The 23,606-nt window shown below is 41.8% G+C and overlaps 1 protein-coding gene across 1 annotated transcript in view; it reads left to right on the top strand.

Moving 5' to 3' along the window:
• The window catches only part of CCDC198 (coiled-coil domain containing 198), a 28,971-nt gene that overhangs the window by 1,501 nt on the left and 3,864 nt on the right, over nucleotides 1-23,606 (top strand). Inside the window, exons 2-5 of the mRNA XM_052647180.1 lie at nucleotides 1,485-1,567; nucleotides 17,643-17,729; nucleotides 18,823-18,924; nucleotides 19,880-20,039. Of these exons, the coding sequence (XP_052503140.1) occupies nucleotides 1,485-1,567; nucleotides 17,643-17,729; nucleotides 18,823-18,924; nucleotides 19,880-20,039 (432 nt within the window). The remainder of the gene's footprint in view (nucleotides 1-1,484; nucleotides 1,568-17,642; nucleotides 17,730-18,822; nucleotides 18,925-19,879; nucleotides 20,040-23,606) is intronic.

The following is a 23,606-nucleotide window of genomic DNA, read 5'->3' as shown; positions in this document are numbered from 1 at the left end:
ACTGATAACATTTGACTGGTTCTATATAGCCTTTTCTTGTTGTTGTTGTTCAACTTTCTAAGCATGTTAGTAGGACTATTCCTCTTAGTCTCACTGAATAATTCATTTTTTATCTAAACCTTCCATCTAGAGTTTTAAGATTTTGATAACCAAAGGGTAAAAGCTGATTCTAATGTGCTAGAGTCTAACTGGGAAATGTTCTTATTTTTGAAATTGCAAAATCACATTAAAAATAAATAACAATGGGATGGTAAGCATTCTGAACACCTTCTTCAAGAGACCCACATTCTAACCCCAGCTTCACCAAATACCAAATAGTATGACTTTAGGCAAGTTGTTTCATCAGTTTTCTTCACCCATTTATCAAAGGTAAAAGTAACACATGCCTGTACCACTTCAGGAGAAGCAAATTAAATAATAGGGTGATATTACCCAAATCATGGCATAAAAATAAGGTGTAGTCACATTGCTGAAATATATTTTGCTGAAAATATTTACATTTTTAAATCCAACATGTTTTGGGTCTTGCTTGATATCCTGAAATTCTTGAAAGAAAGGAAGGTCATAGAGATATTCTTCAGGTGATCATTCAAATGTTTTAAGGATAGAAACACATAATTACCCAGGAATTTTTCCATTTAAAATGCAACGTGGGGCTACGGGACAGTCGGCACAACAATCTCAAAGTCAGAATGCAACCAGATTGTTGTGAGGAAAGGACAAGGAGGTCATTCACGTAGCATTGGTTATGGTAGCGGTCCCAAGAGCCCAGGCTAATCAAACTGAGAAATGAAATCCACATGGATCTCTTGAGCTTCTCTGTTTCCTAATGAGCTTCTTTGGTTCTTTAACACTGTAGCCCTGGGTTATTTCATCAAGAAGAATATTGATACGTTGTGTTAGAGTGGCAACTTGTGGGAATTCATTTCCCTACTTGCAGTGGGGGAATGGATTATTTAATTGGAAACATTCAATGATAAGCATTGCATATTCCTATTACTCACTCAAGTTCCATTTCTTTATCACCTCTCTAATACCTATCCATCTATTAATCTATTATACCTGAAAAGAGAACTTATTTTCACTTCTTAAAGTTATGTTTTTTTCTGATTTCTATTTATTTGGGAAGGATTTCATAAAATTAAAACAAATCAATAAGTTTCTATTTTCCAAGCCAAATTCTATGTCTGAATAACATTTCTAGTCAATACATTGTTAATTGTGCAATTATTCCTCTAAATATTAATCGGAGAGGAAATGAGGAAAGCAGAAATTAAATCCTGAGTCTAGGCTAATATTTTATCATTTGCCATTATGTGGGGCCCCTGCTTTATGTCTTTCATCTTCACATTCAACCTATTGGTTAGATATACAGAACTGCAGATACAAAATGGTGTTAACAAAGTCTAATAACTAATAATCAATTTAATGTCATAGGAAATTGCTTTTAATGGTTTGTTTTTGTTTCTCTCCAACCCTTCAAGGGCCAAGGGCCATGTATTTTGACTTCCCACTGGAACAGCAAGAAACAAGTATTATTAAAAGGCATCCACCCCGAAGACTTCAAGTAAGATGCATTTAAAAGGCTTCATAAGGAATTTCTTGGATTTAATGGTAATATCCCTTTTTAACTATAATCATATAAGAGGGATATTGACAATGACTAAGCTAATGAGAATGACGGTGTTATTAAAGAGAACGCTGTCAATGCAAACCACATTTCTTTAGGATTTCCTTTTGTAATGATTTCACTTTTAAGACCACCACCAAAGGAAGCAGGTATAGTACCAAAGATATAGGTATGAAGGGACACAAAGGATCTGAATCTTGCACTGATTAATTGAATGACTGTAGGGCAATCATGGTAACATATAACAGTAACAACTACTATAACTAATTACCACCGACACAAGTCTGTTACACTCTAAGCAACAATGATCTTTGTCATTCATTTAATTTTCATACCCCTCAATGAGAAAGGAAGGATTATCCTTGTTTTATACATGTGCTTCAGAGAGTTAAGTAACTTGCCCAAGAACAGTAGGGGCCACATATCAACCAGGCCTCCAAAGCCTGTGCTCTTAACCATTGGCATAGATGATCTCTACAGTCCTTCTATCCTTAACCTTTCATCATTCGAAATATTTAGTTAATGGAATTGAGAACACTGAATTTAAGGCTTCCTACGTGGCACTAGCTGGAGAAGACAATGGCAACCCACTCCAGTACTCTTGCCTGGAAAATCCCATGGACGGAGGAGCCTGGTAGGCTGCAGTCCATGGGGTTGCTAAGAGTCGGACACGACTGAGCGACTTCACTTTCACTTTTCACTTTCATGCATTGGAGAAGGAAATGGCAACCCACTCCAGTGTTCTTGCCTGGAGAATCCCAGGGACAGGGGAGCCTGGTGGGCTGCCATCTATGGGGTCGCCAGAGTCGGACACGACTGAAGTGACTTAGCAGCAGCAGCAGGTGGCACTAGCGGTAAAGAACCTGCCTGCCAATGCAGGAGATGTAAGAGACATAGGTTAGATCCCTGGGTCCAAAAGATCCTCTGGAGGAGGGCATGGCAACCCACTCCAGTATTCTTGCCTGGAGAATCCCATGGGCAGAGGAAGCTGGCGGGCTATAGTCCATAGGGTCACAAAGAATCAGACAAGACTGAAGTGACTTTAACACCCAGATTTCAAGGCAGCAAAGCAGGAGTTTTAAATGCATTCACCTTAATAAATATTTAATGAATTCCCTGTAGAGACCTATAAATTTTAAGAACGTTCATCCTAGAAGGGGAAAGAGATCCATCTGAATGGGTCTTCTGAAGTGAGCATCAGCTAATAGGAGGGTTTGGAGCTCTCTTGTGAGCAGGATCTATCACTGATATTTGAAAAATGGAATTGGAATCAAACCCCACCTGCTACACAACTCAGTCAGGTCTCTGGACTAATCCTAGGGGTATCTGAGCTCATTTGTTGGGGATATTTCTATTTAAGTTGGTTTTTATTTACCTGTCTTCTCCAGAAGTTCACAATCATTATTTGAGTGATTATATCTTTTGGTTACCAAAAAAGGAGGATCTTTTCCCAAAATATTAGAAACCATAAAATATTGTTTAGTCAATGTAAAATAAAGTGCAATTCTATCAAGTTAATATATAATTTTTAACATTTTGGGCTTATCTCTACCTAAAGTGGCAATTTTAAAACTTATATTTTGTTTCTAAATCATTATAAATCAAATGCCTCCTTTCAAAGAAGCTCATTTTATATGTTCCTGTGAAGCCTCTAAGCTGAATAACTCAAAAAGAAGATTATTACTATAAACAGTGAAAAATATTTGTGTAGGAGTTTGTAGTTCACAGAGTCCTTTTTTATATCTATCGACCGTAAATAAGCGAAAGTCAGGCTTTGACTTTCTCAAGTCAGTCAAACTCAAAAAGAGAAATTTGGTATTTCAGAGTCAAAGACTGCATCCCTATATCCCAACCAACCACCTTAACAATGAAGAATCAAAACAAATTATTTGAGCATACAAACTACATTCAGTCTTATATCTTAAGTCACTAACACAGTATGTATCCCTTGAAAGTTTATGAATAAATGAATTAATGGACAGATGAATGAATGAAACCCATTATCCTGGTGAGACTTTCCAGGTGGCATTAGTGGTGAAGAACCTGCCTATGAATGCAGGAGATGTTAAGAGATGCGGGTTCGGCCCCTAGGCTGGGAAGATGCCCTGGAGATGGAAATGGCAACCCACTCCAGTATTCTTCTCTGGAGAGCCCCAGGGACAGTCTACAGTTCATGGGGTTGCAAAGAGTCAGATACAACTGGAATTAGCACACACAGCACATCCCTACTGGGGAAAAAAAAAATCAAAGTGATCTCCCTACTATTTCATATCTGTAGCATCACTGTGGAGAAGGCAGTGGCAACCCACTCCAGTACTCTTGCCTGGAAAATCCCATGGACGGAGGAGCCTGATAGGCTACAGTCCATGGGGTCGCTAAGAGTCGGACACAACTGAGCGACTTCACTTTCACTTTTCACTTTCATACATTGGAGGAGGAAATGGCAACCCACTCCAGTGTTCCTGCCTGGAGAATCCCAGGGACAGGGGAGCCTGGTGGGCTGCCATCTACGGAGTCACAGAGAGTCGGACACGGCTGAAGTGACTTAGCAGCAGTAGCAGCAGCAGCAGCATCACTGTATTGGAAGTCAAATGGACTAGCCAAAGCAACCAATGTGATAATTTATAATGATATAGGAGTTTTTTAATGAACTCAAAAGTTGGCAGGCACCTAGACTTCAGGGAAGAGCTATGTCTTAGAACCTGAAAGGCAGAAGAACTCACTCTCTCTGCATCTGCTTTCTCTCTCCTTGCAGGCCAACTTTCTCTAGTCCTCGAGACTATTTGGTGAAATTTGGCCACACTGAATTTGCATCTCATAATTCTAGTCAAACAGACAAACTAGTCTAGCCCTCTTGGCTCTAAGTCCAAATTCCTGGGAGATTTTAAAAATATTATTGGCTCAGCTTTGCTCGTGATTCTAGCTCTGTTCCAATGAGCTATGACCAGAGAATATGCTCATACAGTAGAAGTGTGAGCAGGGGAGCCTCCCTCCCCCCCACCAATTACCACTCCGTGTAGATTATAGAGGCAGCTCCCAGAGAAGAGGGAAATCACTGGGAACTTGGCAGACACTCCCAAAGATATCATCTATAATTATCTTCACAAATGAGGCTCAGCACATTTTCCACCACAAATGGATTTTTGAGAGAATAATAAATGCTAGGTTCCCATGACATGCTAATTAATAGCCTAATCCCTGCCAAAGAAAATTATACAAGTATTTTTAATTATTAAACCAAATATAATTGCAACCTAAATAATTTGAGTTTCATATTTGGCACACTCCACTTCCTAAATATCTAATAACTCCTCAAGAAAAGAGCAGGTCTTGAACTAAGGTTCTCCAGCTCGGAGATGCTGAGATCTGAGAAGCTCTGCCAGGGAGCCCTGACTCAAATGTATCTGCCCCATATTGAAGAGGTGATCATCAATAACCTTTCTGAGAGATTCACTTTCTCATCCAACCATCTCAGGTCCAGCCTAAGGTGGTGATGGTCCTCCACCCCTATCCCATATAGAGTTTCCTCAAATGATCTCCTTGGATGATTCCTTCATGTCCAATAAAGTCGCTCAGTCATGGCCAACTCTTTTTAACTCATGGACTGTGGCCAGCCAGGCTCCTCTGTCCATAGAATTCTCCAGGCAAGAATACTGGAGTGGTTGCCATTCCCTTCTCCAGGAGATCTTCCTGACTCAGGGATTGAACCTAGATCTCCTGCATTGCAGGCAGCTTCTCAAAGATTTGCTTAAATCTCACTTTTCCTTTAAGGCTTACATGACAACCTATTGACAACTGCAACTCTTACTCTTGATACTCCTGATTCCCTTGACTCTTCACTGTTTTTTCTCCGGAGCACTTATTTCCATCTAACACACTAAGCAATTTGCTTACATATTAGGTTCATTGTGTGTTTTTTCCACCACCTCGCAACCCCTCATATTCCACCCCAGTGCTAGAGTATAATCTTCACAGAGGCAGGGGTTTTTGTCTGTTGTCTTCACTACATATCTAAGTGCCTGGAGGAGTAGCTAGCATATAAATGGTGATTTATAAGTATGCATTAATCAATGTTCAAAGAATGAATGGAGAGGAGAGAAAGATGAGCATAAACCTGGATAATTCATTACACCGTTTGAGGTCTTAGACAATTTGTCACAAACTTATTCTCTCTCAACATTTCTAATCCTTTGGCCATTTTCTATAATCTCTTTGACAGGTGAGAGTTCTCTGTATGCTTTAGATCTGGTCCTTTGTTACTTATATGTGTTGCAAGTATCTTCTATGGTTTGTCTTTTCATTTTGTGTGCGTGTGTGTGTTTGTGTGTACACAAAGAGTTTGATATTGTCAAACTTCTCAATCTTTATCTGTTTTCTCTCTCATATTTTGTCAAAGAAATTTTTAAATTCCCCAAGTTCATAAAGATATTTTTATTTCTAAAATTTAGAATCTTTAACTTTTCATATGTGGGTCCTAATCCATCTATTTAAGATGGATTAAATTAATTAAGCCATTAAATTCAGGTCTGAAGCTGGAATCGGATCTTACATTTTTTCCATTTGATTAGTCTCTTGTCCCAGAACTGTTTATGGAATCATCCTTTGTGACCACTGATTTGAAACTTTACTTCTCTCCTGTATCTGACATCCACAGCTCAGTGAGTCTGTTTCTGAGTTCTCTCTTCTGTTGTACTGGCCTATTTATGTATCCACAGGAATTCTTCTCTGTCTATATACCTTTAAGCTAAGTCTTAATGTCTAGTATGGCAAGTTCCTTTGCCTTTTTCTTCTTCAGAATTGTCTTTGCTATTTATAGTCCTTTGCTCTTCCATGTAAAGTTTGGTTCTTCATGTCAAGTTCCACAAAAAACCTTTTCAGCATTTTGATTGGAATGCATTCATGGATTAATCTGAGGGAAATTAACCACATTTACAATATTGAGTTTTTTAAACCATGAACTTGGTATAAATAATTCACTCAAATTTTCTTTTAGGTCTTTCAATAATGTCTCATTTCTCTACAGGGGCCTTGTGTGATCTATTTTTAGGTTTGTTTCTCTACGTCTGTATCAGGGTTCAACCAGAGAAACAGAACCTATAAAAGGAGACATATATCAAAAGACTTATTACAAGTTACATGACGGTTACATGATTTGGAGGATGATTGACAAGGCAAGGTTAAATCACAGGACAGGCTATCAGAAAGGGTAGACAGGAACTGTAGGGCATCAGCTGAAGCTGCTATCCACAAGTAGAATTTCCTCTTCTTCAGGAAGACCTCAGCTTTGCTCTTAAGGCCTTCCAATTGATTGAATCAGGCCCACCCAGATTATCTAAAATAATCTTCCAAGGTTGTGTGGTAGTTCAGTCACTAAGTTATGTCCAACTCTTGTGACCCCATGGACTGTAACCCACCAGTCTCCTCTGTCCATGGGGTTCTCCAGGCTAGAATACTGGAGTGGGTTGCCATTTCCTTCTCCAGGGGATCTTCCTGACCCAGGGATTGAACACTGGTCTCCTGCACGGCAGGCAGTTTTTTAACTGAGCTACCAGGGAAGCCCCTTAATCTTTTTTACTTAATTGAATCTACAAAAGAATTTCACAGGAGCTCCTAGATTAGTGTTTGAATAACTGTACACTGTAACCTAACCAAGCTGACACATACAACTACAACTGGCCATCAAAACATCCCATTTAGTTTTTCTATCCTACTATGAATGAGGTATTTTTCCCATTTAATTTTCTAAAAGATTATTATTGGTGAATAAGAAAGCTAATGATTTTTATATATTGAATTTTGAGTTCCACAACTTGATGGAAATACCTTGGTAATTCTAATTGTCTATAGATTCTTCCTGACTTTCTACATAGACAATATATTTTATAAACAAGTCTCCCCAATTGTGCCTCATACAGATTTTCTTGACTTTTGCAATGAATAAAACTTTCCTTGCAATGCTGAACACAAGTAGTAATAATGGACATACCTTGCCTTATCCATGTCATTAACGAGACTGGTTCTAAAACTAAATACATTTGCAGTAGAATTTTGATAGGTGCTTGTCAGAGTTCCCAAAGGGTAAAGATAGCACGTTCAAATTAGGATAAGTCAGGGAAGTTTTCTTTACAAGTAATAGGGCTTCCCCATTGGCTCAGCAGTAAAGAATCCACTTGCAATGCGGAAGATTCATAAGAAGCGGGTTTGATTCCGGGGTCAAGAAGATCCCCTGGAGGAAGAAATGGCAACCCACTCTAGTATTCTTGCCTGAAAAGTCCCGTTGACAGAGGAGCCTGTCAGGCCACAGTCCATGGGGTTGCAAAGAGCTGGACATGACTGAGCACTCAAAAAAACAGCCTGGATAAGTGGTGTTGGAGAAGACTCCTGAGAGTCCCTTGGACTGCAAGGAGATTCAACCAGTCCATCCTAAAGGAGATCAGTCCTGAGTGTTCATTGGAAGGACTGATGTTGAAGCTGAAACTCCAATACTTTGGCCACTTGATGCAAAGAGCTGACTCATTAGAAAAGACCCCGTTGCTGGGAAAGATTGAAGGCAGGAGGAGAAGGGGACGACAGAGGATGAGATGGTTGGATGGCATCACTGACTCAATGGACATGAGTTTGGGTAAACTCCGGGAGTTGGTGATGGACAGGGAGGTCCATGGGGTCTCAAAGAGTCGGACACGACTGAGCGACTGAACTGAACTGAAGGGGAACCAGAGAGGGTATTGCAATAGCCACTAGTGGCAGCTGAGAAGTGGCTATATTTAGCACAAAGGACTTCTAGAACCTAGAAAGGGAGAGTGAGGTAGAGGAAGCTGCTTTGAGAGGAGGGTGGGATATGGCCAACCCAATATGACTTTGCACGGAGGGAGACAGAGGAAGAAATATCCTGACTCCATTCTCCTCCTTCTCTCAGATCTCCTACCAGGGTTCTTTAGTAGTTGACCCAATTGGAAGCCAGAAGGCAGGAGAAACCGCTTACTCTCTTACAGGCAGAGAACAGAGTAATGGGATAAGAGGATCTAGAGAAATAAATAGAAGCTATCTGGCACAATGCTTTTCACTAAATTACCAACAGTTCTCTCATTTATCTTATTCCTAGTATGCTACGAGTTTTTCCCAGGGCTGAGTGTTAAATTTTACTGATGTTTTTTTATTAAATAATTATTAAATAACCTATTAAAATGATCCTATGATTTTCTTTTTAACCAGTTGATCTAATATATTACACTAATAGATTTTATGATGTGAATCATGTTTGTATTCCTGATATAAACCCTACTTGGTCATGAGATATATATGTACACACAGAAATACACTGCTGAATTTTATATGCTTAGGACTTCCCTGGTGGCTCAGACGGTAAAACGTCTGCCTACAATGCGGAAGACCTGGGTTCAGTCCCTGGGTAGGGAAGATCCTCTGGAGAAGGAAATGGCAACCCACTCCAGTACTCTTGCCTGGAAAATCCCATGGACAGAGGAGCATGGTAGACTGCTACAGTCCATGGGGCCGCAAAGAGTCGGAGATGACTGAGCGACTTTACTCAGTCACTCACAGGGTTTTTATATATATTTTTTCATAAGTGGAGTTGTTCTTTAATTTCTTTATATATTTTTCCATCTTTTTTCCCTCAAGGTTATACTAGTTTTATACAGAGGATGAGATGGCTGGATGGCATCACTGACTTGATGGAAGTGAGTCTGAGTGAACTCCGGGAGTTGGTGATGGACAGGGAGGCCTGGCGTGCTGCGATTCATGGGGTTGCAGACTCGGACATGACTGAGCCACTGAACTGAACTGATACTAGTTTTATAAAATGAATTGATTATCGTTCCCTCTTTTCTGTTCTCTAAAACATTTGATTTAACATAGTTCTTATCTATTCCTTATAAATTTAATAAAATGGGCCTGGTGTAAAATAGAGGAGAAGACAATGGCAACCCACTCCAGTACTCTTGCCTGGAAAATCCCATGGGCAGAGGAGCCTGGTGGGCTGCAGTCCATGGGGTCACTAAGAGTCAGCTCGGCTGAGCAGCTTCCCTTTCACTTTTCACTTTCATGCATTGGAGAAGGAAATGGCAACCCACTCCAGTGTTCTTGCCTGGAGAATCCCAGGGACGGGGGAGCCTGGTGGGCTGCCGTCTATGGGGTCGCACAGAGTCGGACATGACTGAGGCGACTTAGCAGCTTAGCAGCAGCAGGCGTAAAATAGATAGCTAATGTTGTATATAGCGCATGGAGCTCAGCCTGATGCTCTGTGAAGACTTGGAGGTAGAGTGGGAGGTGGGTGTGGAAGGCTAAGAGTATGGGGATATATATATACACATATAGCTGATTCAGGCTTCCGTGGTAGCTTAGTGGTGAAGAATTTGCCTGCCAATGCAGGAGACATGGGTTCAGTCCCTGGGATGAGAAGATCCCCTGGCAGAGGAAATGGCAACCCACCCCAGTATTCTTGCCTGGGAAATCTCATGGACAGAGGAGCCTGGCGGGCTACAGTCCACGGGATGGCAAAGAGTCAGACATGACTGAGCGACTAAACACATATGCAGGCAAAACTGATTCACTGTTTTCATCACACAGCAGCTATGCTCCAATAAAACCAGAAAACAGGCCTGTGAAACCATCTTTGGTCACCTGGACTTTGGTGGAAAGTGAGCAGCTTTCCTAGTAATTTAATTAGTAAAAGAATGGTTCTTAGTTGATTTGTTATCTTAGTTCTTCCTGATTTAACTTTTTAAATTTATATTTCCCAGAAAACTATCCATTTTTCTAAGCTTTTGAATTGATTGTTATAAAAAAGTCTTAGCTTCTTTATATTCAACTTTTTGATAACACCTGTAAAACAAATCTGGCTTACACTTTGATACAGCCCTTTGACTGGGTAAAGAGGTGAGTACAGCTCAGTCCCTGAGTTTAAACCATGAGCCTGGCTTTATGTTTCCTTCTTATATGAAGCATTTTTTAGGTCTCTTTAGCCTATGGAAATAACTTACAGCCAACAGGAGCCCTAAATGGCTTATGAATCAGCTTCCCCCAAGTCTTCCGTTCTGCTTTCTGATCTAGAGAGGTATTTATCTTGTATTAAAGCCTGACCACATCTTTTTGGTTTATGTTTTATTTTTCATTGCCAGATATTTGAATCAAAGAATGTTACTGAAATGTGAACTCATTGCAAAGCCTTGACCAGAAATTCCGCCTTGCCCTGATGATTTCTTGCTCCTTTGGACAACTTTACCTTCCTCCTAGAAACTTAAAGAACACATTCTTAAGTCATGATACCAAACACACTTTATAGTTTCTTCCAGTTGATCCTGCCACCTTTATCTTCCTGCTAGTAAACAGAAGCAACCATCTCAGGTTGGAACTTGTCAGCAAGCTCTGTGACTTATGCTTGATGTAATCTCCTTTCCTGAATCTCCTAGCTGACACTCCACCACTTATTATCCTGACCATTTGTTTTATTTGAGAAGCTGAATAATCCAGCAATCTTTAGACATATCATTTTTTATATCATGAATTTTAAAAAGGCATCATTCTACCAATTCATCAGTAATTCCTTCCATTGTATTTTCTCTGAAGATAATAAAGTGAGGCATCTTGCTTCCCAGGCAGGGAAAAAGAACATTGATATGAACCCGGAATTCTTAGGCAATTTCATTTGACCAGTTTGTTGGGAGAAGCTAGCTTTCCAACACTTTTTTTTCTGCAGTGCTTCTCAGGCTAAGAGCAAATGATTTAACTGAGGGATCCTATTTGCAATGTTAGCTGCTGCCATCTAGTGCCCTTTGTGGAGAAATGGCATTCTTTAGGTTCTTTTCAAGGCCACAAAGTAATTGCCTAGGAGGAGTACTTAAAGATTACTACTACTACAGAGCCCCGGTTTGAGTTTCCTGAACCATACAGCAAATTCCCTTTGGCTATCTATTTTACATATGGTTACGTAAGTTTCCATGTTACTCTTTCCATACATCTCACCCTCTCCTCCCCTCTCCCCATGTCCATAAGTCTATTCTCTATGTCTGTTTCTCCACTGCTGCCCTGAAAATAAATTCTTCAGTACCATTTTTCTAGATTCCATATACAGGGCATTAGAATATGGTATCTACCATTCTGACTCATTTCACTCTGATAGGTTCTAGGTTCATCCACCTCATTAGAACTGACTTGAATACATTCCTTTTTATAGCTGAGTAATATTCCATTGCGTATATGTACCACAACTTCTTTTCCATTCATCTGTCAGTGGACATCTAGGTTGTTTCCATGTTCTAGCTATTGTAAACAGTGCTGCAGTGAACAATGGGATACATGTGTCTTTTTCAATTTTGGTTTCCTCAGGATATATGCCTAGGAGTGGGATTGCTGGGTCATATTCCTAGTTTTTTTCATATTCCTAGGTGGTTTTATTCCTAGTTCTTTAAGGAATCTCCATGCCATCTTCCACAGCAGCTGTATCAATTTACACGTCCACCAATGCAAGAGCGTTCCCTTTTCTCCACACTCTCTAGCATTTATTGTTTGTAGACTTTTTGATTGGGATGGGGAGGGAGATGGGAAGGAGGTTCAAAAGGGAGGGGATATGTATGTGTGTGTGTGTGTGTGTGTATATATATGTGTGTATACATATATCCCCATGGCTGATTCATGTTTAGGTTTGACAGAAAACAAAATTCTGTAAAGCAATTATTCTTCAATAAAAAACAATTAAAAAAAATTGGAAACTAAAAAAATATATATAACTACTACTTAACCATTATCACAACTGTGGATCCAAAGAAAATGAGGCTGAAATCAGAAAAAGTCTACAGAGTATACGATTCCAACTAAATGTAAAACTGTGCAGACAATAAAAATATTTGTGGTTGCCAGGGGGTTGCGGGGAGAAAGGAATGAATGGGCAGAGCACAGAGGGTTTTGGGGGGATAGTGAAATTACTCTCTCTATGATGCTATAATGGATACATGTCATGATACATTTATCCAGACCCAGAGGATGTACATCAAGAGTAAGCCCTAAAGTAAATCACGGACTCTGAGTGATGATGATGTGCCCATATAGGCTCACTGATGTAGCATGCTGGTGAGAGATGTTGGCAGCACTAAGGCTGCATGTGTGTGGAGACAAGAGTACGGGAACTCTGTACTTGCTGCTCAATTTTGCTATGAACCTATCTCTCTCTAAAACATAAATTCTATTAATTAAATATATATATGTAAATAATATATAAAATATATAATATATATAAATATGTAAAATACATACATATTTGTATCAATATATAAAAATATTATATATGCAAATATATAAAATACATATATACACATCTGCATCAATATATGTATATGTGTTTTACATATATGTATATAATTGTATATTTCATTGTATATATGTATCATATCTTCTTTATCCATTCCTCTGTTGATGGACATTTAGGTTGCTTCTCTGTCCTAGTTCTTGTAAATCGTGCTGCAATTAATACTCAATTGCATGTATCTTTTTGAATTATTGTTTTCTCCAGGTATCAGAGAAAACCATGCTCTGGTTATATGCCCAGAGAAAACTTGTATATGCATATGTATACATACGTATATCCTGCTGCTGCTGCTAAGTTGCTTCAGTTGTGTCTGACTCTGTGTGACCCCATAGACGGCAGCCCACCAGGCTCCCCTGTCCCTGGGATTCTCCAGGCAAGAACACTGGAGTGGGTTGCCATTTCCTTCTCCAGGGCATGAAAGTGAAACGTGAAAGTGAAGTCGCTCAGTCATGTCCTAGCAACGCCATGGACTGCAGCCCACCAGGCTCCTGCGTCCATGGGATTTTCCAGGCAAGAGTACTGGAGTGGGGTGCCAACATACGTATATAAAGAGTTACAAATACTTTACATCCTCAGGGAGACCTGTCAGTTCTCTACTATGGCATCAGTGACCTAGGACAAGGAAGATTCTATTTCTAGGCATCTGAGTATCTGTGAGCACCCTCAAGATAATAAACTGTTTCTTTAAGAGCACAATTTGGGGAGAGAGAGAGAGAGAGAGAGAGAGTGAGTGAGTGTGAGTGTGAGTGTGAGTGTGTGTGTGTCCCTTCCTGCCAGGACATATCCCAGACTGACTGAATCTCAATTCCCAGTGAATAGCCTAGGAATTTTACTTTGATTCCAGGAGATTCTGATAAACTAGGTTTGGAAGCAAGTCTGAAGAAAGTAACATAGGATTTAGCAGTGAACAGACCTGAGTGTGAATCCCAGAATCACCACTTTCTAACTCTGCAAAATTGCACAAGTCATTGACCTCTGTGAAATAGGGAGTAACTGTAATTTTCCACAGGGTTCCCATGAGGATTGAATGACACTGTGAGCGTGGCATGATGGACAGCAGTGGCTGCAGACATAGGGGCCTAATCACCAGAAAGAATCCAATCTTGAACCAAGTCCAGGGATGGCACACTTTCTTTGTGCCCATCCCAACCCCAGAATCCCCCCTCAGTCATTGCTGAGTCTTCCTCCCCTAGGTGCTTCAGTATCCCCTCCCTTAGCGTCCCTCCCCCTTCCTTTTCTTCTCCATCCTGTCCTTCAGGGCTCTGACTTGATTGACAGCAGGTCTCATTTACCCTGCATCTTGATGTTCTGCACAGTTGAGAGCCAAGACAATAAACAAACCTCTTTCTAATTAATACTGATTACCTCTCATTATCTCCTTGCTAAGCTAATATTTTTTTAAAAATCCACTTCTTCACTGAAGTGAGAATGAGACAGAGAACTACTTCCTTCCACAAATGTAAATGGCCTGGAACATTTTTTTTTTTTTGGCATGTGAGATCTTGAGTTCTTCCCTCTTTGTCTCTCCTCCCTGTCTCCACACCCTTTGCTCCCTTTCCCTTCCTGGTCAGGTCAGCTTTGGGCTGCTCTACCAGAAAGGTCTGTGGTAGACCGTGGTGCAGGCCAGAGTCGTGCTCTCCATTATGGGAGCGCAACAGCCATTTTCCATGGTCTGTCCCTCTCTTTTCACCCTGGTCACCTTGAAAACCAAACTATCTTTCAGGCCTACCCTTGATAACAGAACCAATTAGATTACAATGGAAAATCCTTCGCAAATATATGAGGATTCGCCTATAGAGTTGGATGAAGGTGGCAGTGGTGCTCACACTGTTTTGTTCTGTTTATTTATCTGGCTACACCAGGTCTTAGTTGCAGCCTGAGAGCTTTTAGATCTAGTTCCCTAACGAGGGATTGAACCCCAGCCCTCTGCGTTAGAAGCATGGTGTCTTAGCCAGTGTCCTGCTCACACTGTTTTCCGTGGCCTGGTGTCCTGGCTTTCCTCCCACTTCTCAGCTGTCACTTCTCAGACTCCTTGGCCAGTCCATCCCCATTCATCAGCCTCTCAGTGCTGGAGCACTTGAAGTCTGCAATCCTTGATTCTGCTCTTCTCACTCTGGACCCCACTCATCTTACAGTCTCAAATGAACAGAGTGAGAAGAGCAGAGCCAAGGGCTGGCTACTCAGGGATGCTTCTCTACCCAGGGATGGTTCCTACACATGCATCTCCACCACAAACCTCCCCCTCTGTATGCCACCCAAACGTGGCCCTCTTCCAGGATTCCCCATCTCAGAGAATGACTGCACTACCCATCCCTTGTATTGATTTCTGTGGACACGTCACTCTCCTTCAGTAACCATCACGAGTCTTGCTTGGTCCATTTTAAATATTTGTAGAGCCCATCAATCTCCCCACATGAGCCCCCAGCCCATCATCTTTGTCCTCCTAAGTGCTCAGCCACATCTGTAATTGCTCTCCTTCAGTCTAGTCCCACACTGCACTAGAGTGATCGTTTCTTAAAAACTAGTGTTGCCATGTCCCTACTTGGCTTACCATGTGTCAATAGCTGCCTGCCGCTCTTAAGCAGACAGTGTGCTTGTGATGCCCCATCAGGCCCTGCGTGACCTGGTCCCTGTGACCTCTCCAGCCCCATTTGAGCCACTCTTGCTCTCACTCTCAACAGCAGCCGACTGACTTCTTGTGGTTCCTTCAGGAGATCACACTCTCTCCTGCCTCTGGGCTATTGCTCACGTGGTTCCCTCTGCTTGGGACACCTCATGCATGCTAAGTCACTTCAGTTGTGTCTGACTTTGTGATCCCATGGACTGTAGGCCTGCCAGGCTCCTCTGTCCATGGGATTCTCCCAGACAAGAATATTGGAGTGGGTTGTCGTGCCCTCCTCCAGGGGATCTTCCCAACCCAGGGATCAAACCCCATTCTCTTATGTTTCCTGCAATGGCAGGTGGGTTCTTTACCACTAGGACCTCCCTGGTGGCTCAGACGGTAAAGCATCTGTCTACAATGCGGGAGACCAGGTTCAATCCCTGGTTTGGGAAGATCCCATGGAGAAGGAAATGGCAATCCACTTCAGTACTATTGCCTGGAAAATCCCATGGACAGAGGAGCCTGGTAGGCTACAGTCCATGGGGTCGCAAAGAGTCAGACACGACTGAGCAACTTGACTTCACTACCTGGGAAGCCCGTCCCGTGAGAACTCCCAACCTCGCAATGTCTGCTTTAAACTTACTTCCTTGGGAACCTTGCTTGGACTGCATCCTGACCCTTCTCTCCCTTGAGTTAGTTTTCTAGTGCTGTAATAACAGAGTATAACAACTGTGTGGCTTAAAATAATAGAGATGCACTGTCTCACAGCTCTAGAAGCTACAAGTTCAAAATCAAGGTGTCGTCAGGGTTGGTTCCTTCTGAGGGTTATGTGGAAGAGTCTGTGCCTCTCTCTCAGCTTCTGGTGGTTTGCTGACAATCTTTGGCATTCCTGGGGGTGTTACAGAAGCACCCCAATTGCTGCTTTATCTTCACATGGTGGTCTCCCTGTGTGCATGTGGTCCAAATTTGCCCATTTTATGGAAACACCAGACATACTGGATTGAGGGTTCATATTCTGGGATGACCTCATCTTCCCTAAATCTACAAGGATCCTATTTCCCAATAAGACCATACTCTGAGGTACTCGGGGGGTTAGGACATATGAATTTGGGGGAGGGAACATAATTTAACTCATAACACCCCTCATTTCCAAGGTGGAGTCCTCCAGTTATATGTTGTCATAGACCTATCCTGCATTTATCTGCAAAACACTGATCACACAAGCAATAGTGTATTTATTTTCCCATAGATTGCAAGCACCATGAGGGATCATGTCCGTTTTTGTTGACCACTGCAGCCTCTGTCTGGCATGTAGCAGTGATTCAATAAACACTCCCAGAGTGAACCAATATATTCTGTAATCATCCAGATTGCTGACTGCATCTGAATGTGAGGAGATTAACCTTTGTTTCCCAAGCCTACTTAGCTACTTCCTAGCGCTCCAGCTCCTGGGGCATTAAGTTATCTGAGACAAGTAGAGCTGGAGGCAGATCACAGATCATCAGTTGCTGTCTATTCTCAGTGACCTCTTGAGACTCCAGCATCATCTCCCTGTAAAGCCAAGCCCCTGTTGGAAAAATCCATGTCTAAGATTTGTTAGCATATTGCACTTTCACTTTTCATGTGCCTCATAAGCACCCGGGACTATTACTGAGAAGGCTGAGCTTCTCTGGGGATCTTAAAAGTAGGCCACTTCCCTAGGACTGGAATGGTTTAGCTGGGTGGTTAAGGAATGAATAAAGTAAAGGAACTTCTGGGGCCTCCTTCATCTCTAATAGTTCAAGACCCTTGTTGTTTGATAACTGTGGACGTGGTCCCTCAGTGCAGACAGAAAACGGTTCTTAGTCCTTTAACTCTCTGACCAGTATTTAGATCTCTGAGCCACTGGCAACAGTGCAAGAGAACGCTGATGAATCCAGGTAGGTCAAAAAGCCTTTCACACAGGTGGGACTGTAATCCTGTTGAACTCACCGTCCCTGTGCGCTCTCAGGAATATGTGCAGAGTGTTAAGATAGCTTAAGTTCTGGCTTTTACGTTTCATCATCTCATGCCATGAGGAATGCTGATTGCTCTAAATGTTGGACTTTTAGAAACTTGAACCCATTGACCTGCCACAAGTAATTACTTCTGAAAGGCTCCTGAACCAGCAAGAAGCCAGGAGGACTCGCAAAGCAAAGGTGAGCAAACCCTGGAGAGGGAGGAAGCTGAGGGGCCATCCTTTTCCTGTCCTCCCTGCACAGAAGACTTCAAAGGCAGAGCAAACTATTAAGTAATGCAGACTTAGAACTTTGTAAAGCTATCCATTCTCTCCTGGGCCTGCCTCCAACTGGAGATTATTCTTGCCTCTCAGATGAACTCTAAGCCCTTCTCTGCTACCTGGGAAAAACAGGGAGATGTTGATGAGAGAGGGGAATTTTATTGGGAAATTGGTGATACTTAAAGCATTAAAATTTGTGAACACTTTTCTCTCCTGATTTATTTCAGTCACCTAGGTGCTGCTGTGTGGCTGACTATTGGATAAAAGATGTCCAGCTACTCTTAGATCCTCAAGGCCATGGTTGTGATGCTGATGACAAAACAGCTGCAGAGATGGGCCCCTCCCCAAGGCTTACAGCTGCCAACACAGACACTGTCCACAGGGCAACATAACAGGGATCACTCAACACATTTGGCTGCCATGTCTTCCCCTTCCTGGCCACCCCGTGACTGCCCTTAATAACTGTCCACATCGTCCTCCTGGAGTTTTTGATACACCAGGGAAGATCACTCAAGTCCTAAATAATCAATTTTCAATCCTTCCTAAACTACAGCAGACAGTATTGGACTATGGGGGTACACCCTACATAAATAGGTTAGCATCTCTTTAATGTCATAGTCAGACAATTATTCAATGGCAGAAGCAGCAGAGAGAGAGAACCCGGTCTCACCAAACCAGAACACATTTCTGGAAAGATAGTTAAAGCACCTGTTGACACAGAAAGTAACATCTTGTCAAAATGAGATATAGAAAGATATTTCCATTCAACGTTTGCATAACTCTACAGGAACCTTAAAAACAAGATGATACACACAGCAAATTGCCCCTTCATTCACTGACAGCTTCACTAAGGACTGGTCTGGAAGCTGCAATGGCCCACCTTTGATGTCTCAAGAGATCTCTATGGATTATAACTGATAAACAAGATCTCACTGTTCCAAAATGGATTTCAAGTTTGGGATTGCAGAGTAACCAATTACCCCCCATCCTAACAAGTGTGTCATCTTTCATAGCAGGAACTGGAAAAGAAGATGCAGACTCTAATGTATCCTTCTGGGAAAAGACAATATTTACATAAGATGCAAATGCTGGAAATGAACCGGAAAAGACAAGAGGTAAATATGAGAAGAAGAGAGTCATATTTACCAAATGTATGCTACATAATCGCTGTCCTGGCACATGAGTATGTTTAGCATTCATCTCCAGACCTTACCTAGCATTTTAAATTTAGTTACTGCAGCCAGTGTTTCCTCTACTGGGATTGAGAGGAAAACATCAGGATCCCTTCTGCTACCGACTCTGTGGAGTCTTTTCTCTGTGTTCCATCTGTGTTCCAGATGCAAGGATGCATCTGTGTCTCAAGTTTCCCTTTTTTTTTTAACTGTTTCTTCTACCACATTTTGGCTCCAGCAGGAAAATGAGGTTAGATCATTTTTCCTGGTTTAGTTAAAAGGGCAGAGGGTGAATTTGTCTTTATTTTGGTACTTGTACCTAATGAGCAAACATGCCTGCATATTTAATCATTCAGCTGTGTCTGACTCTTGGCGATCCTGTAAATGGTAGTCGGCCAGGCAATTCTGTCCGTGGAATTTTTCAGACAAGAATACTGAAGTGGGTTGCCATTTCCTCCTCCAGGGCATCTTCCCGACCCAGGGATTGAAACCTAGGCATCCCTCTATAATTTAAATCATAGAATCATTTGATAAGGAAGATCTCTTGTAATAAACCCCTTTCCAATCATGTTTCCTATAAATGTCATATTCCAAATTCCTCACTCTAGTGAATAAGCCTGAAGTTCCTGTTTTCTTCAGTTCCAAATGTATCAGATGGCCTGTGGAGAAATGGTATTACAAAGGTCCTCATCATTTTGAGACTACCAGCATGCTCCTGTTTCTCCTAACAAACTTGCACATGAAGAAAGTTTCCATATCTTTTAAGAGGAAAAAGAGAGCCATGATCTATGTATCTGTCTACAGATAGATGTACAATTTGTAAAGCGCCTGATTAGTTGACCTATTCTGGTGAAGGTAGTGTGAGGGGAGGACACTAACACTAGCTGGTCAATTTCAGGCCCAAGCTGAACTGAAGGAAAGTCTTCACAAGGAGGCAAGAACTAATAAGCAGAAACAGAGGGACCATAAAGCCAAGAAAATCCTTCAAAGCATCCCAAGAAATGATGGTGGTGACTTTCTAACCTTGTTGCCTGATGAAACCTTGAACAGAAGTCTAGGTGAGTCACATAATTTTTTTAGTAAATAATATATCAACTGTTTTTAAAACTTCACCAAATAAATTTCTGATATGGACTGGGAAAGCACAGAGCTGCCCTTGGGTCCCTGTTAATATTTTATCTCCTGGAATATAATGGGCCCGTTGTCATGTAGTTTGGGATGGCCAGAAGAATAAGACTTCAGCGCTGCGGTGAGATCTCTTTTTAGAAATATACTGTACTTTACATGCATGATTGCAATCCTTGCGCCATCCCCAGGAGGAGAAAAAGGGCCTCATCTTGTGCTTACAGACAGAGAAGCACGTGGAGTTATCAATACATTAAACAGTACATTGGTATCAGCTAGTTTGGCACCACATGCAGAGACTCTCTCCTCAACCACTCTCTCCCCTGCAGCCCTCTTCCCACACTCAATGTCTAACACTCCATCCAGCATCACCGTCCTCTTCAAACTTGCTCATGCTGCCTCAGCTGTCTCAGTGGGTGTGGCCTCTGTGCTCTCCGTCACTCAGGCCAGAGATCTGGCCCCTTTCCAGCCCTGCTGCCCCCTCTCCCGAAAGATGGTCAGTCACCTAACACTGATTATGCCCCCAACCCGTTCCCCATGCCACCCTTAGGTCAGCCTGTCACCCCAGGGCCATTGCCATACCCCCCTGACTGCACTCCTACCTCAGGTCCTACTTTCCTTCCATCAACCCTTCACCTCAGTGGTCCCCAGACCACCAGCACCAGCATTACCTGGGAACAAGTCAGGGCTCCAGGCAGAGCGACAGAACCAGAAACTAGGGAGGGGGCCCAGCAGTCTAACAACTCCTCATCTCCCCCCATGATTCCAACACCCCTAAAGTTGAAGAACTACTGCTCCACTTGGTGATCAAAGTGTTGTCCATGCACCAGCAATATCTAATCACCTAGGAGTTGATTAGAAGCATAGAACTTCAGGCCCCATCCCAGACCTACACAATCAGGACCTGCATTTTATCAAAATGATTCTCAAGCACAATAAAGTTCTAGAAGCACTGCACTATTACCAGGATTATCTTATGAAATGCCAATCTGACCATATCACTCTTCTGCTTAAAAAAGAATCTTTCAGTGAGTCTCCATCAGCCTGAGGACAAAGCCTGAACTCCTTACCCTGATACCCTAAGCCTGCAGAGTCTGTACACTGCCTGCCTTTTTGGCTTTATCTCCTACTATTATCATGCCCAGTTCCCATACTCCAGCCAGGCCAGGTTGCCCAGTGGCCCCAGATGGCTCTGTGATTTCAACAGACATTTGTATTCACAAACTCTGTGCTGTATCACCCCATCAATTAGAGTCTCGTTAAGTTTTCACTGTATGTACTCTCCCAGAGCAAGCCCATCACTGCAAATACAGGTATTGTTCACACACACAGAGCTTGCTGTGCTCTGGGCCAATCCCCTGTCAGCAATCCTGAGCACTGAGAGAGCAACAGAAATGCTGGCTGTTTCTCTGGAGGTCTCGAGCTTCTACGATGCAGCTGAAAGAGATACTGCCACTGCTCGGGAAAACAAAATACCTAATCAATAAGTTAATTACATAAGAAAAAGCTGAATAACTGAAAATCTACTTGGAACATCTATCTAACCTATACTCCCGAGTTGCAGGATGAAATCTGATGTGTAGTCACATAGATGAACAACTTTTACCATTTAAAAATATTGGCAAAACCACCAAGAAACATATCTCAGCTAAAGTTGAACACTTTGAGTCATTGCTTGAGATCAGGCTGGGGAAAAAAAAAACAAAAACAGCCAAACAACAATGCTGGCGAAGTCTTTGGAAGACTGTGTCACATGGAGAAGGAGGGGTTCTCCTCTACCCTCTTGATATATATATATATTTTAAACTGCTTCATTTTGTTCCAGCTAAAGTTTGCGAAGTGCTTACTCTAAGCCAGGCAAAATGGTCCACGTTTAACATGAATTATCGCATTTAAGCTTCACACAACCTCTAAGGCAGGAGTTACTATTAGCCCCCACGTGACAAATCAGGATTCAAGGCCAGGTCCTTCTGACTCCAGAGGGTGCACTCCCACCCACCCCCTCGTTTAGCCTCATCACGACTCTGGAGGCCCAGAGCTCTGCCCAGGACAACCTTGGGAAAATCTGCAAATGTAGTTTGTGATTCCCTCCACCCTCTCTCTCAAAAGCAGACTTCCTTCTGCAAAGCCTACAGAACTCACCACTCTGCAGGCACATGTTCAAGCAGTGAATCCTTTTTAGTTATTCTCAAGTAGCATCTTTGATTTCTTTCTTTGCTTCTGAAAGCAGTTTACTTTGCTTTCTCCTAAAAATGGAATGTAGCCAGACCATAGATTTCCATGGGCATTCTACTAGTCAGGGTCTGGTAGCTCTTCACCTAGCTCCTCTTATTTAAGGCTCTATTTGTTCATTTTTGTTCCCTCTTTTGGAAAGGAGGATGAGAGTTTCAGGTCCCTTGTGAGGTTAAAAACGACTTTTTATTTTTCCTGCTGCTTCTTTAAAATGAAATCATGCATACTTTGCTTATATTTTACATTTACTTACATAGTAAGTTACACGTGCTGCTGCTGCTGCTAAATCACATCAGTCGTGTCCAACTCTGTGCGACCCCACAGACAGCAGCCCACCAGGCTCCCCCCGTCCCTGGGCTTCTCCAGGCAAGACTACTGGAGTGTGTGGCCATGCTCTGTGTAATATGTAATGATACATGACTTACACAAAGTGAACATCACCCTTTTAGGCAGGCAATTCTGCAAGTTTTAACATATTAATGTGGCTGCTACGCTTTCCAGAAGCCATGATATGAATCTAGTGAGGAGAAAAAGCACTGGGCTTGTAATCAAAATCCTTTATTTGAATCCTAACAGTACATTATTCAATGTAAGCTCTGTGGGAGCCAGGAGCTTTTCTTATTACTAGGACAGTACCAGGTACATAGTAGCCTCTTGATAAATATTAGCTATATATTTGTTCATATAGCTTTATTCTACAGAAAGATGGTAGCTAACTTCCAGTTGTCTAACCTCTGTGAACCTGTTTCCACATTTGTAAAATGGGAATAAAACATTGTGTCTACCATGCAGAGTTTATGTAAATTTCAAATATTATGTGTAAAAATGCATATAAAATGTAAAGTATCATATGAATATGGACAAAACTGAAGAAATATGAAACTGATGTCTTACAGCAAAAATAAGATATGCTTCAGGGGAAGTGTCACTCTACATACATCATTTGAATGTCACCTTCACAATTCTGGTCTTACCTGGTCACTTGTACTATTATTTACTTAGTATTTTCCTTTCAGGTATCTTGCTTAGTTTTATTTTTAAAATTTCTCTTTGCTTGTATCAGCTGTGACCTGAAATTCTCATCCTCCTTTCCAAAAGAGGGGAAAAAAATGCACAAATAGAGCCTTAAATAAGAGGAGCTGGGTGCAGAGGTGCCAGAACCTGACTAGTAGAATGCCCATGGAAGTCTATGTTCTGGATATGTTCCATTTTTAGGAGAAAAAAATGGGTTATGGGTTTGATAGTGGCAATAACATTTTTCTAAAATA

The sequence above is a fragment of the Budorcas taxicolor genome, chromosome 10 (assembly GCF_023091745.1).
Source record: "Budorcas taxicolor isolate Tak-1 chromosome 10, Takin1.1, whole genome shotgun sequence".
NCBI lineage: Eukaryota > Metazoa > Chordata > Mammalia > Artiodactyla > Bovidae > Budorcas > Budorcas taxicolor.
This window is presented reverse-complemented; position numbering and strand designations above follow the sequence as displayed.